At 47.3% G+C, this 15,974-nt stretch overlaps 1 protein-coding gene across 1 annotated transcript in view; it reads right to left on the bottom strand.

The window, feature by feature from the left end:
• The window catches only part of CPNE9 (copine family member 9), a 60,870-nt gene that overhangs the window by 22,301 nt on the left and 22,595 nt on the right, over positions 1-15,974 (bottom strand). The window contains exons 3-8 of the mRNA XM_060270959.1: positions 10,331-10,377; positions 8,146-8,249; positions 7,564-7,603; positions 6,712-6,714; positions 4,507-4,583; positions 1,353-1,416 (exon numbers count right to left, since the gene is read on the bottom strand). Coding sequence (XP_060126942.1) covers positions 1,353-1,416; positions 4,507-4,583; positions 6,712-6,714; positions 7,564-7,603; positions 8,146-8,249; positions 10,331-10,377 — 335 coding nt within the window. The remainder of the gene's footprint in view (positions 1-1,352; positions 1,417-4,506; positions 4,584-6,711; positions 6,715-7,563; positions 7,604-8,145; positions 8,250-10,330; positions 10,378-15,974) is intronic.

Raw genomic sequence — 15,974 nt, 5'->3', positions numbered from 1 at the left:
CCCATGAGAGGCACAGCCGCAGCCAATCGTAGGCAGGGCCAACTAAGTATTGTTTTGTCCCCAACCTCCTCTTCCTTACAAGGGCAACACTGACACCAAGGAGGAGGAAGTGCAACCCCCGTGGCCTGGTTTTAAGTAGGCAGGGTGCTGGCTCACTGCAGGGCGAGGTTGGCGAGGCAGTGCCACCATTTGCAGTCATGCACCTACCTCTACTGGGCACAGCACTGCAAGTGTGGAGGAAATGGCGAGAACAGTGTGGGAAGACAGTAGCGAGGCAGGACAGTTAACCTGCAAGTTTTGCGCATTAACCTTGAGCGCATTCAGCTTTATACATGTGGGTTTTGTTTTTTTAAGCAGGTGGAAAGGGCCCGGGGTTTCTAGGGAACTGACTTTGGCAATCCCACCCACCACTGAACCCAGTGTATTTTGACCATACAGGTGGTGACCACTCTGCGTGGGGGGCGGGCGGGTTTGTTACTGGTCCCTGTGTACATCGGCGCAGGACCCATAATTATTATTTTTTATTGGATTTATATACTGCCCTATACCTGGCGGTCTCAGGGCGGTCGGTTCACAGAACAAAATCAAAATACAAAACCAAAGATATATTGTCAAAATAAAAGCAATAACCCAATAACCCCTCCTCAAAAAAACCCCACATTTTAAAAGGGGCATAGGATGTACCATTTTAAAAGGGCGTAAGCCTGCCCCACCCAGTTCCGCCCCCTTTGTGCCCTCCTCTGGGTCCTCTGGCGTCAGTAATCGCGCATCCATTGGATGTGTGCAAAACAGTCGCTGCCTGTTTCGGCTTTAGGTGCGATCGCTGAGAAGCCAAGTTGCAGGGAACTAGACAGAGGGCCTTCTCGGTAGTGGCGCCCGCCCTGTGGAACGCCCTCCCAACAGATGTCAAAGAGAAAAACAACTACCAGACTTTTAGAAGACATCTGAAGGCAGCCCTCTTTAGGGAGGCTTTTTAATGTTTAATAGATCACTGTGTTTTATTTTTCGGTTGGAAGCCGCCCAGAGTGGCTGGGGAAACCCAGCCAGATGGGCGGGTTATAAAGAATATATTATTATTATTATTATTATTATTATTATTATTATTATTATTATTATTACTGCCATGTTTGATTTATAGTGCAATCCTATACATTTCTACTCTGAAGAAAGCCCTGCTGCATTCAATGAGTGCAGATGCATGCTATACATTTAAGCCGTATTCCACATACATTTAAAGCACGTGACCTCCCCCCTCAAAGATTTCTGGGAACTCTAGTTTGCTACAGATGCTGGGAAGGGTAGCTTTGTGCTGTAGAAACTACAGTTCCCAGCAACCTTGGGAGGCAACTCACCCGACAATTGCTGAGCTCCTCAGCGAACAGCACAATTGTGCCGCACTTCTTCCCTGGAACCCCCCTAAAAGGAAAGAGAGAGAGAGAGAGACAGGTTTAGTTCGAAAGTACTCTACATCCCATGGCTGCACACAGAAAGGCCTCATTCATGCTGGCTTTGCTGACACACGTGTGGTAACGTTACTGGAGTAACTGGACAGGATTCCGGGGAGAAAGATCCAATGTTACTCTGAACCACCAACAAGTGCAAGGCCTTGTCAGCCAATAACTTGGCTGCCTCTTCTTTGGCGCTGCAAGAAGGATGGGGAACCAGCAGCCCTCCCAGATGTTGGACTACAACTCCCATTGTCCTTGACCAATGGCTATGCTGGCTGGAGCTGATGGAAGCTGGAGCCCCGTGCTATCTAGAAGGCCCTAGGTTCCTCATCCCTGAAATACAGCAAGAAAGTGAAAGCCAGCCTTTTAGCGGAGCTGGTAATTCCCATATTTTAATCCCTCTGTAATCACCTTAACTAAAAGGAATAACGGGCTCTTAACAAGGTGCTAAGATGTAACTAATCCACATAAAGTGACTTTCTGTGTGTGGCTGGCAAAACACAAGATAAAGAACTCCTCCGCACTCAGTGCCAGGCAATTCCCAGAATGCATTGCCTCAGAACAACAAGGAGCCACCGTGGTAGTTTCTGAACATTCAAGTCAAAAGTTCCCCTGAACTAGAAAACAAAAGCGGTAAGGAGAGATTAGATTGACAAAGAACCCCCGGCACCTACCTGAAATCTGCCATTTGGGTAGCATGATATGGAAAGTCACTTATATCCCCCCACCACATCCCTAGGGTGTAAACCAGCAATGGGAAAAACCTGTGCCCCCCCCCAAGTTGTTTGAGTCTTCCATCATCCTTGACCATTGACCATCCAGTGGCGTAGCAAGGGGGGGCGATGGGGGCGGGTTGCCCCGGGTGCCACCCTGGAGGGGGTGACACTCGACGCCCCCCACTGGGGAACATTTTTTTCCTGTTGCATGAGATTTTTCAACTGTTCTTATATGTTCTTTCAGTGCTGATTTCATATCTGAAGTCGGTTTTGTTCTGTAAGGTCTAGTTTTTGGTTTTTGGGGGGCAATTCATGCTTTTCACTTTTCACCAGAGCCAGAGCTGCCGGGGGGGGGGGGCTTACCTTCCAAGTTCCGGACTGCAAAATCCGGGACCGGCAGCCATTTGACACTGGAAGTTGCGTCGATGTAACTTCTGGTGTCGTTTTGCCCTTCTATGGGCACCCAAAATGGCCGCCACCGGCTTCGAAAGTCGCTTGTACGCATGTCAGGAAGTGTGCCGACGCAACTTCCGGTGTCGCTCCGTCCATCTATGGGCACCAAAAATGGCCACCGCCAACACCGGAAGTTACGTCTATGCACTTCCGGACATGCATAGATGTGAATTTTGAAGCTGGTGGCGGCCATTTTTGGTGCCCATAGAAGGGCAAATAGGAAAGAAAAAAAATGGCCACCGGCAGGAGAAAATAACGGAGAAAAACGGGAGACGAAGTGATACGGGGGACCACCGGGAAAAGGTAAGTAAAAAAGGGGTTTTCCCAGGGAAAACGGGGTACTTGGCAGCTATGGGGGGGTTGACAAAAAAATTCCACACCGGGTACCATCTGGGCTTGCTACACCTCTGTGACCATCTGGCTGGACCTATTGGGAGTAGGAGTCCAAAAAAATCTGGAGGGCCGTAGCTTCCCCCATCCCTGGCATGAGCCTTATTAGCGGGATCAAGACCCCTTGCTTGGAGGAGACATAGAGGGAGATGGGAGCAATGCAGAGGGCTGGGTAGCATGGCAGTGACAAGCCCTGCTTCCCTCTTTGCAACATGGCAAATTGACTTTAATCAGTGTGGCAGCGGCTAATCCATTCTGACTTTGTGTATTTGGGAGACAGGCAGCAGTGAGAAGGACACCCTGTCAAAAATAATTAGTGATGGAAGGAACGACAGGTCCTGATAGCCCCCGTTTTGCCCTTGCTTCTAGCTAAAAAGCCCCAAAGGGGGAGATGGGTTGTTCTGGGGGGAGGGGGCCTTGCGTCACAGCAGGAGGCGTTCGGAGCAAGGTGTTTCGAGCCAACGGGCTTCGTTTTGGGACGCCCCCAACCTTAACGCTTCCCACTCAAATCTTCAAACTGGCTACTCAGACCCTGCAGCTCACGTGGTCAGCAGAACGTAGCTCCGGGTTTGGAGACTTGAGAAAAGCATCCCTTTCTGTCCACTCGGCTGGCATAAGCCCCTCTAGGGAGCTGGATTCTGCTTTTCACTAGGCTGCCAATCAATTAAACGTCTTAATAAATCAATTAACGAGGATGCTTTGGACTCATTCGTCAATTACTTCACTTTTAAGAAAAATTAAAACACACGATTCAGAGCTGAATGAAGGTGCCCTTTCTGGCGGGGGGTGGGGGTGGGAATGCTGAAAAGTCTCCCTGTGTTTAGAATTTAACAAACGAAAGCTTACAGCACTGAAAGGCCTTGATGAATATTTTCTTTCTCATTACCTTTGGGGATATCAAACGTTTCCTATTCTATAACAAACCAGAGCCAAGGTGGGCATAAAATGGGTATTAAAAAAAAAAGCACATTCAAGGACCACCATGATTGTGGAAGCTCCGTGTTTTAAAGAGGAAATGTGGGGAACCTGTTACTGTCGATGCTGAACTACAATTCCCATTATCCTTGACCTGGAGTTCAACACAAATTCTCCTTCCCCATTTTAAAGACATATTGGCAAAACAAACTAAATAAAACAAATCTGGTTCTTCGTCCTAGAAGCAAACAAACCACCGTTCACTCTGGAGGGAAGTCTCGCTTTTTGTGAATTGTTTCCCAAATAATTACTGCCCAGCTGGGAGGGAGTGGTCTTTGAGGACAGTTTACCACGGAAAGGTGGCATTCAAATAATTTTTAAATCTCTTTTAGTACTCTAACTTTTGGTATGTTTTAAAAGTATCATTGTATTCCTTACCCCAACCCCCCCCCCCTGATTATCTCCTTTCATCTTTTTGTAAATCGCTTTGAGGTGCTTTTTTAAAAAGCAAAACAACAACAACAATCAAGCGGTGTATGAGTTTTATGAAATAATTAAAAGCATAAAGGATGATGAAGACTCACGTGAGGGGCCGCTCCAGGCGACCCCTTTGGGAGCCGATGACCTCGCCCAGGGCTATGTAGGCCTGCCCTAGGAAGCCCTGCCAAGCAGAGAGAGAGAGAGAAAGAGAGAGAAAGAGAGAGAGATATCACAGATGATTTGCGGGGGTTGGAGAGGATGGGCAGGGAGACCCCCCCCCTTCATTACAGAGCCAGCAATTTTGTAATTCAATGCCCATTTCTGCCCTCTTGCATCACCAGCTTTCTGCGGCAACTGAGAGATCTAGGAGGTACTTTCCCACTCAGCGCCATGCACCCTCTCATCCCAACTGCACTGCAAGGACGTGAGCATCCTGCAGTTGGTCCCACCCTCAGTGTCGGAGACCAGAGGAGCAGCGTGGGTTTTTAGGCACAGTGTTTTGCATGCAGGACTGGGGGCGGGGGTGGTGGGGGCAGGCAGGTGCTTCTGAATGGGAGCACCCGGCCTCATAAAGATGCTGTACAGCAGCACCCGAAACATGGAAATGGCCCAACTCTGAATATGTCAGGGATTGTGAGTTTTATGGGTGCAAAACTCTCTCGAACTTTCTCAACAGACAAGCCTGAAGCTGTTGTTTATCGGGTGAATCTGTGAGACCCAAGGCCCCTGCTCAGAGGTGAGTCTATATATCTTCCACCTGCAGAGCTGTTCTGTACAGTCTATCTCAGGCATTCCCAAACTGCGGCCCTCCAGATGTTTTGGCCTACAACTCCCATGATCCCTAGCTAACAGGACCAGTGGTTGAGGAAGATGGGAATTGTAGTCCAAAACATCTGGAGGGCCGAAGTTTGGGGATGCCTGGTCTATCTGTTTCCGAGCACAATTCAAAGTGTTGGTACTGACCTTTAAAGCCCTAAGCGGCCTCGGTCCTGTATACCTGAAGGAGCGTCTCCACCCCCACCATTCAGCCCGGACACTGAGATCCAGCACCGAGGGCCTTCTGGCGGTTCCCTCATTACGAGAAGTGAGGTTACAGGGAACCAGACAGAGGGCCTTCTCGGTAGTGGCACCCGCCCTGTGGAACACCCTCCCAGCAGATGTCAAGGCAATAAGTAGCTATTTTACTTTTAGAAGACAACTGAAGGCGGCCCTGTTTAGGGAAGTTTTTAATGTTTGATGCTGTACTGTTTTTAATATTCGGTTGGAAGCCGCCCAGAGTGTCTGGGGAAACCCAGCCAGATGGGCGGGGTATAAATAATAAATTATTATTATTATTATTATTATTATTATTATTACTACTACTACTACTACTACTACTACTACTATATCCTGTCTGTTCTTTTGTTTCTGCAACTGGATGCACTCTTGTGAGCTGAAGAAGTATTTTTGAGCCTTACTGGGGAATCCAGTAAGAACTTGGACTTTGCAACCATTTTACTCTTTTAAACCTCAGCAAACTATTACTGGTGAATTCTGCTGCCTGTGCGTGTTTCTTTGGGCTCAGCAACACGAGAGCTGCGCTTAAGGCAGTCCACTGCTCTGCTATTTTTTGCCCATGCCCTGGAGTCGCTGTGCTCAGGCATGGAGCCAGGGTGATGACTGTTTTTACACCAGGCGGGGTCTATGTACACAAAATCTGGCTGAAACGGGTGCTCTGTCCCACCGCTGACCCCCCCCCCCAACCCGTGGCAAGGGCCGCAGAAGAAGAAGTGTGCATGCACACGAAAGCTCACGCCAATGACAAACTTAGTTGGTCTCTAAGGTGCTACTGGAAGGATTTTTTATTTATTTATTTTGCATGCAAAAAGTCCCACTTGCAATTGCTGGTGTCTCCAGGTAGGGGTTGGGATGGACTCCCCCCCAGAAATATCAGAGGGCTGCTGCCAGGCAGCGTGTCGACAATGCTCTGCGTTCAATGGGCCGATCACAGGACATCCCAGAAATATAGAAGCCATCCCAGCTTCAGACCGGATCCTGGGATGTCCCGTTTGGCTCCCGCAAGATCGCAACCCTAAAAAAAAGGGGGGGCGTGCTCTTGTGTGAGTCACGTGTCTCATGCAGGAGCGTGGCTCCAAAAGCCCCACACCCCAATTTTCCTCTGCGGCATGTTGGAGGGTATGCAATCCTCTGCCTTGTCGTAAGGCAATTTCCTATGTTGCTAACCTGGCTTGGTCCAGCCCAACCACACTCTACCCAGCTCCACCAGCAGAGGGCAGCGTGGCCACTTCAAGGGGCGGGAGGCAGCTTACCTTCTATACAGGTCATTATGGGAAAGGCAGCATGGAAATAAAATTCAAGACACAGGAGTTAGAGGCACCCTCCCTGCTACTATTCAGGAACCCCCAAAGAGCTCCCCCACCTTCCCCAAATTTCCACTGTGGCTGGTTTCTCGGCTCAAAGCGCGCCCCCCCCCCCCCCAAAATCTGTTCTGGAGAGACCCCGAACCCACTGGAGGTCATGAAGTGTGAGCAAAGGGCACAAAATTTGATCCCGACTGAGACCGTGAGACTTTTAATCTTGGGGTCGTGGGTTCGAGTCCCGCGTTGGGCAAGAAGGTTCTTGTATTGCGAGGGGTTGGACTAGATGACTCTTGCGGTCCCTTCCGACTCTATGGTTCTACAATTCTATGATCAGGAGGAACTTTTTGACGGCAAGGGCAGCTTGACAGTGGAACAGATTCCCTTGGAAGGTGATGGACTCTACTTCCTTAGAGGTTTTTAAGCAGAGGTTGGATGGCCACCTGTCGTGGGTGCTTTAGTTGAGATTCCTACATTTTCAGGGGGTTGGACTAGATGGATCTTGTGGGTCCTTCCAGCTCTACAATTCTAAAATATCATGGTCTCTCCAGATATTAATGCTCATTGCCCAAGGCAGATGGTTATTTTCCTGCCCAACATTTTGTGTCCTTTTTTGGAAAACACAGCACTTCCTTCCTTCCTTCCTTCCTTCCTTCCTTCCTTCCTTCCTTCCTTCCTTCCTTCCTTCCTTCCTTCCTCTTGCAACAGACTTTCCAGGACCTCAACTAACTGCATTTTTTAGGTCCCATCTCTGCAGCAAACCCCTTTGCAGATGTATTTAGGGAGGTAGAACACTGTACTCACGCTTTTGGGAAGGTTGCAAGTCTTGGAGTCCACATTGTAGCTGGGAAAAGCACAGAGAAAGTCCATTACTGCCTTGGTGTTAGAAAATATTCAAGGTCTGGTTTGGAATAGGGTTTGGCAGGTCTCAGCACTGCAACCTGGGACAGGAATGTAGAAGGCAGGGGCATTGCCAGAGGTGGACCATGGGAGCTGAGCCCTACCCTTTTGTATCCGACCCCAGAGCTCCTTCCTTCCTCTCCTCTTAAAACCTAAGTTTTGGAAGCGAATCTAAAGTTTCAGCTGTGCCAGGGATGGAGCCCCAGTTGTTATGGGCTTGTGCCAAAAGTCTTTTAAGGATCCAGCGATGCCCCTGGCAACGGGCCTCTTAATCTCAGGGTTGTGGGTTCGAGCCCCACATGGGGGGTTGGACTAGATGACCCCCAGGGTCCCTTCCGACTCCACCATTCTATGGTTCTATGACTCCACCATTCTATGGTTCTATGAAAAGAGATCCAGGAATCAAGCAAGCAGAGGGGTGGTAAGAGAAAAAGGGTCAGGGCAGGGGCAGAAGTGGGGGGGGGGGAAGGACCAGAAGCGACTCACACATCAAAACGAAGGTTCTGCTTCTCCTCAAAGTAATAGTCAAGCACAAATTTCCGGACAAACTCTGGGTTCAGCGTGTTGTCGATCACCTCTGTGCGACCAAACTGGGACAGGGAGGTAAAAAAAAAACCAGAAGGAGAAATGCTGAAGGTTAAAGAGGTGGCAGTAGCAACCCCTTGCATATATGGGCTGCGAACACACCACACCTTTAAAGCACCCTCCTTGGGTGGGTGGGGGAAATAATCCTGGAAACTTTGGTTTGTTGCAGGTGCTGGGAATTGTAGCATTGTGGTGGGGTAAGCTGCAGTTCCCAGGATTCTTTGGGGGAAGCCATGCACTTTGCATATTTGGTGTATACTCAATCCTTGTAGGTTTGCATGGAGGACAGGACTGGCAGGGCTCTTGGGCTGTTGACTCACTAACCCTCCCAATCCAAAGCTTAGATCAAGGATGGCGAGTCTGTGGCCTTGCCAGGTGGTGTTGGTCAGCCCCAGCCAGCATGACAAACGGTCAGGGATGATGGGAGTTGTAGTCCAGGGATATAAACAGTCTTTCATTTTCAGATCCAGGAGCTGCCTTTAACCCGAACACCCATTTGGGGACCCACTGCTTATTTTTCTAAACATACATTCGTATGGTGACGGTCCTGCTGCCAAGCCCCGACGGTTATGTATTCAGTGGTCTGAGCTTGAGTCTGGACTAAGGATTCTGAGCTCCTGTGTTCTGATTCGATACATGTTGTCCAATCACAGAACATTTCAGGATTTGGGCCTCTGCCATTGGCCCTTGAACTCTGAGTCATGATTCACAGTTTGGAAGTTTAGACAGCCAATCACGTTGGGAGTGGGAGTGGCCCAGGCTTTCAGAAATGTATATAAGCAGTTGCTTTGCTTCTGTTTCCCATAGTTCTAGTTACAGGTAGGTAGCCGTGTTGGTCTGAGTCGAAGCAAAATAAAAAAATTCCTTCAGTAGCACCTTAAAGACCAACTAAGTTTTTATTTTGGTATGAGCTTTTGTGTGCATGCACACTTCTTCAGATACGCTATATCTGAAGAATGCAGTGTATCTGAAGAAGTGTGCATGCACATGAAAGCTCATACCAAAATAAAAACTTAGTTGGTCTTTAAGGTGCTACTGAAGGAATTTTTTTATTCTGTTTCCCAGTTATCTAGTTCAAGAAAGGTTCTTGCTGTTATCACTGTGTCTTGCCTTGTGGGAACCCACCTACACTTCACTAACTTTGGTCTATACAAGACCCAATGATGGGTCCCGACTCACCAGAGATCTAGAGGGCAACAGGTTTCCCACCCCACATGCCTCTGGCCAAAGCAAGGCTGTCCCTCCACAAAAAGCCAAGGTTCGGTGGAAGCGGCAGCTGCTGGGGAGCAATTTGCCGCCTGAGCGCCAAGGAAGCTACACCCAGTGGTTGTTTTCTGGGCAGGATCTGGGTTGGAGGACCAGGCCCCAGGATAAGAAACTCAGCAGAGCTGGCCTACCAGCTACAGTGGTGCCTCGCTAGACAAAATTAATTCGTTCCACGGGTCTTTTCTTATAGCGAAAAATTCGTCTAGCGAATCCCATAGGAATGCGTTGAATTTTTTTTTTGCCCATAGGAACGCATTAATTGAATTTCAATGCATTCCTATGGGAAACTGCGATTCGCTAGACGAATTTTTCGTAAAACGCATTCGTCTAGCGAGGTAACCTCCGCTCGAAAAATCCTTTCGTTAAGCGGAAATTTCGTTAAGCAGGGCATTCGTTAAGCGAGGCACCACTGTACCACATTTTGAAGCAAATGGCACATTCTCATTCCAAACGGGGCAGGCAGGGTGGGATGTAAGGCCATCAAGTCCAGGCTCTAAAATAAATCTAGCGGCAAGCACAGACCGCATCTGCCACGCCTCCCACTCCAGAGGAGGACCTCAGAGTCAGAGTTCAGATCTCCTGGATGCAACTCCAGCACCGGCCAAGTACGACTGATGGTGACCATGTGGATTGGACTTGACAGAGGAATGCTGGGAGGCAGGCAGCTCATTGGCTGGCCTCCCAGCAGGTTTGACCAATGAGGGTCTGTGCTGGGCCCATATCCTGCAACAAGAGTCTTTTTCTGGTTTGATGTAACAGGTGCGTTGGAAGCAGAAGGGTGTGGGTGGGTGTGCGCGCACGCGCGCCTGGGGCTGCTCACCTCTCGCCATTCCTTGTCCGCCGTTCCTTGGATGTAAAGAATCACAACTGCAAGGAGAGATGTCAGAAGAACACATTCAGAGCAGGAAGAGTGTGCCCCCTCCCCACCCACAGAAAAAGAAACCTCCTTCCATACAATTGCATTTTTTACACATGCACTTGTGTTTTCCATGTCATACTGTATTCCCAATGCACCTTTTGCAGCGTCACTAACCCTCTCTTTCTCTGCAGTTATTTAGCCAAAGGTTTTTATAGGCACCCTATATTTAAAGCACACTTTCCCTTCAAAGAATCACAGGAACGGTAGTTTGTTAAGGGTGCCGGGAATTGTAGGTTGTGTTACGGTTCCCAGGATTCTGTTGGGGCAGGGATGTGCTTTAAATAGCTGGAGTGCAGGCAGCTTAATTACATAATTGCTAGGTTTGTTGTAATTATCATTAGGTTTCATTATGTATTCTAATTATGGATGTTTATATTTCAGTGGCAGTGTAAGTTGTTCTTATATTTGTAAACTGCTTAGATGGCCATCGTGGCATTAAGCTATATACATATGTAAATTAATTAATAATAATTTCCCATTGTTCTGCAGATGGTTTTCTGTTTTATAAGCTAAATTAAGAACAGCCAATGAATGCCAGCTGCAAATGCAACACTAGGCAATATTGGAGTTTTAATGCTCCAACATCCCTGTCTGTAGCTCAGCGGCAGATCTTCCTTGGCCACATGCAAAGCTCTCAGATTCACTCCCTAGCATTTGCAGGTGAGCCCGGAAAAGACACGCAAGAGAGATGCTGCCAGACACCGGACAGTCTAACCTGGGATACAGCAACATTCCCTATGTTCCCTGAGTACTGAGTACTAACTGGCTGGCGCTGGTGACGTCACTAACCCTCTCTTTCTCTGCAGTTATTTAAAAATAGTTTCAGTAATTAAAAACAACAGCAAGGCAAGCATTAACTGTAGCTAGGTAAAGGTGCACATGGCAGTTAAAAAAAATGTCAGTAGCCTGTTTGAAGCATGAAGCGAGGGGGAAGAGTGATGGACAAGACAGCCTTTGAGTTACTGGTCTGTTGTGCAACTCTCCTTTAATTTGTGATGTTGAGAGGAAGCCAGGTTTCTACTGCAGGAGCAGAACCTGCTGTGATGTCTGTTTATATGTTATTGATCATCCATCAGCTACAATATCTTTTAATCTGTTGACAGTCCTCGCTTGCCCCTTCATCACAGAGATTTCCTAAACAATGAGATTGGCATTTAAGATCAGGCGAAGCAAACTCTCCATGAGCTGCTTTTGCAATTTAGCCCGAAACTGCTCTGCAGTATCATGAATTAGACAAAGCGGTTGACGGCGTTCATTTAATAACTTGTCTACACATCTTGTCACCATTGTTTTATTGGGAAATGTATCAAAACTACACATGGGTTATGACAAAAGCGGGCTAATGAATCATACGATAAATATTGTATGTATAGCAATCGCAATTAATATCAAGGCAAAGATTTAATATGACAGTGCCGTATCCTGCCTTAACGTTTATCCATCTTGGGCATCCGTTATCATCACCTGATCCAATATGTCAACACAATTAAATTCAGCGAGATTAATATTTCTGCTCAAATGCTGAACGCTATCATGCCCATCTTCTCTGAACGGTTTTGCCATTTCTGAACTTTTAAAAGGACAGTTTTAAATGCCAGATCACTGATCAACAGAATTTCTCCGAGTTATATCTGATATTAGTCATGTGCAGAGTAAACCCATTGAAATCAACTGACTTTCGTAAATAAGCATCTTAGTTGGGTATCAGCCTCGCTGTACAACATACGTTTTCTCAATTCCTGCTGAAAGTCGGACTGTTAAGATTTTTGCAGTCATTAATGGATAGCAAATTTATTCAGCTTCCTGCTCCGAATCTAGCTTTTTAAAATAGCCTAACAGTACTCTCATTGGATCCAGACCACATCTGTAATATTTTCTGTTATGTACTGAGCTGAATCCTAGAACAATAGGATTCAGAATCAGCAGATATTTCATTTTCCAATCAGTTATCTGGGACCAAAACGTCTGTATTCATGTATGTATCAAGTCAATCTTTACATGACTGCATCACCAACAAATGGAACACAGCAGGTAGATTTTGTCAAGTTTCCATGGTTATCAAATGCCGCTGTACAAAAACCTTAAAACAGCACTACTATGGGGTTGAAATTGAACTGGAGGACCTCAAGGTCCCTGCCAAGTCAATGGTTTTATGGTTGGGAAACTGGACTCTAGATAGAGCTGCCCCAAGTCATTTTGCTTCCTGAGGCAAAAGACAAGAAGGGGCCTTCTCTTGGTCCATAAACACAGAATAACAGAATCCTAGAACTGTAGAGCTGGAAGGGATCCCAAGGCCCCTTGCTGTGGTGGAATCACAGCTGAAGAACTCCTGACCAATACAACATCTGTTTAGAAACCTCCAGTGAAGGAAAGTATCCACCATTTTCTGGAATGGCGTAAGCTTACTTTGGCACTGGCCACAAGACAACATTCTCTATTGTGCCTGAGGTTTTTGCAGGACTGGCTAGGGACCACACAGCATCTGACATGGCCACTTCGCTTTACATAATGGCAGGGCCACCTGTCAGTCTTTTAGACAACAGAAAGATTGCCATGTAGTGCAGCATGCGTCTGGGAAAAGCTGTCTTATTTCAGTGAGTGTTGTGCTATGTTCCACATCGACATGCTCAGGCTGCAATGATATGATGCAGCCACAGGGAACCACTGGCCTCCAGGCCCAAACAAGCCTGCCAGAGGTCCTGATTAAGGCCCCTGGGGCTGTTTCCTCCCAGCCACACCCACCTGCTACTCACCTGCAAAGGAAGAGTCGGGAGACTAAAAAGTACACTCCAGGCCAGTCCTTTGCGAGCTCAGCTGGCATTTGATGCTCTAAGGTGAAGGATGCTCCTGAGAGCAGGTGTAGGACAGTGGTCAGATTTAGATCAGGGATACTCCACAGTGGTTCTCACTGTTTGCCTAAAGCAGTGATGGCGGACCTATGACACGCGTGTCAGACGTGACACGCAGAGCCCTCACTGCTGGCACACGCCCCATCGGCCCATTCACGCTGTTGTTGTCCCCCCCCCCATTTGTTCTCCAGCTCCTCCTACAGCTTGTCTCCACTAGAGCTTGTCTCCGCTGTTAAAACCCGGATCCTTTGTTGTTGTTGCTGCTGGTAGCCAGAGATTGGTTTTTTAACCCTTTCTGTGCTGTTTTTTCTGGCGCTTTGGCAGACTATGTCGGTGTTACATGTTAGTTCCAGTGAAGGTATTATTCGTCATTTATTTCTGTTCTCTTTCCCCCTAAAAAAGTGCAGCAGCTTTGGGGCATCCCCCCCAAAGCAAAACAATTTTTGCACCCCCCCCAAAAAACCTCCAAAACTTTGGTCAGCAGCTCCCCCCCCCCAAAAAGTTCATCAACTCTGGGCACTTTGTGATAAATAAGGGTTTTTTTGTTTGGTTAGGTTAAATAATTAGTTTTTTGGTTTATTAAATACAGTTATATATTACAATTATACATTTTTGCTATTTAAACTATAAATATCGCAAAATTATGGGGTTTTTTCTCAAAGTGACACACCACCCGAGTTATGCTCGGTTTTTTTTGGCAAATTTTGACACACCAAGCTCAAAAGGTTGCCCATCAATGCTCTAAGGTATGGTGTGTGTGTGTGTGTGTGTGTGTGTGTGTGTTTGCTTGCAATCAAGCAGGGCATACCTTTTATGAAATAAATAAATAAAATTTAAACTTGGCAAACCGCTCTGCTGGGATTGGGTGCACTTGGGAGTTTCCTACTGCATCGGAAGTCTGCTAAAAGCAGCACTGCTTTTAGCAAACATCCGATCCAACCAGGAACTCCTTCAAAGAGGAGCTCCCTTGTGTATCTGACCACAGCAGAGCGGCTTGCCTTTGCCAGCATGACTTGCCTTTGGCACCAAACTGTGCTTAATGCAAGCTGCACCGCTATATCTGGGGGAATGTTTCACTACATCAGGCGATTGCCAAGTGGGCAGCCCGGCCCACTTGCCAAATGTAGCCCACAACTGGATCTGGCTCATTGGCCAAAAGGAGTTCCCTTGCTGTTCACGTAATGGGATGTTCACAAACATCCTGAGGTCACGGAATGTTTACAATCAATATAGCTGTTGTGAAGGAAGTGGGCATTTTGGCTGGGAGTAAACCTCTTCAAGGGTTGTGAGCCATGGGGGGTGGGGGGGTCACAGGGCCATATAGTTGGCTGGAGAGGGAGGGAGATGGCCCCATTGAAAAGAAAAGAGGCACAAAATGAGGGGAGTAAAAAAACAAAAACCAGGCAGACTGATTATTTCACGTTGCTTCAAAGCCAAATATTTAGCAACAGTATTTACATTAAAAAACATTAAAGCCTTTTAAACTCAGTCTTCAGCCAAAAAAAGCTCCCAGAGCGGCTTATGAAGATCATTAAGAAGGCACACGTTCGTAGAAAGGATTTTATGTAAGCATTGTTGATTTTATATTCATGTACAACAGCTGATAAAATAAAATGTAACTAGGTCATTTCAGGAACACATTGTCCACACAGTGAATGCAGAAAATTCACATTCTAGCTACTGAATAGGTTCCTCCCCATGTAATTAACTAGAAGCCATTTTAAAAAGTCTATTTAAAAAGTCCTTTTTAGATACCGGTATGTGTCAGTGTTGTTAACTTCACCACAACTGTAGCATCCCACAAGGCCTGGAGCCATCCCTCCTTGAGCCCCATATGTTTTAAAATACTGGGCGTTTCTAGGCGACCTGTTTACTGTGCATTCATCCTGATTTGCTTGCAGGGAGGTTAGATGATGTTGTGGCAAAGTGAGTGTCACCCCGCACCTTCCTGGTGCATTTTCCCGTCACGCTCCTTATGGCAAAAATAGTCCGCCGTTTTAAGGAAGCCGCTTTGTTTTGCAAGACTAACCGCGCAGCCTGAATCCGTTGCCCTGTGACTGAATCCCACGTAGCGGTTCTGGAAGTGCCCTTCGAAAGAAGCCCTTGCAAAAAGTCTCTGCTCGCCTCACAGTCATTATGAGGCTGATACCACTTAAAAGGGACACCGGGGCTTTCTGTGGTTCAGGCACCAGCAGAGAGAGACTCTCTGTACATAATTGGATACTCCTTTTGGACACTCACCAGAGGGCTCCTCTGAGACAGCCTCTCTCTCTCTCTCTCTCTCTCTGTATGTGTCTGTGTATGTCTGAATCCAGCCTCTGGGGCCTCAAATCTGCTGAGAGATTATGTAGGCTGCTGTTGCCGCACAAGCAGGTACAGCTGGATCATTGCACAGACCACATCAAACAAACAGTGGCTTCAGAACTAACACTTGCTTTCTCCCACCTCGTCGTTGAGTGCCTTCCCACGTTTCTTCAGGACATGTTTCTACATTGTGTCCCTGAACTAAGCCTGACTCAGTTCAAGGAAACCTAGCCTACGTTCATGCCATACATTTAAAGCACCGTGATACCGGCTCGCTATGACGCACACCTGAGAGGTACCGGAACGGCACTCTGGGGCACCCCAGCTGAAATAAAAGCACTACCTAGAAAGCACGAGACAAGTGGGAAGCCGATTGGACCCGTGCTTTCTAG

This window comes from Zootoca vivipara, chromosome 2, assembly GCF_963506605.1.
Source record: "Zootoca vivipara chromosome 2, rZooViv1.1, whole genome shotgun sequence".
NCBI classification, from domain to species: Eukaryota; Metazoa; Chordata; class Lepidosauria; order Squamata; family Lacertidae; genus Zootoca; species Zootoca vivipara.
The sequence above is the reverse complement of the archived record's forward strand: the minus strand, read 5'-3'. Positions and strand labels throughout refer to the sequence as shown.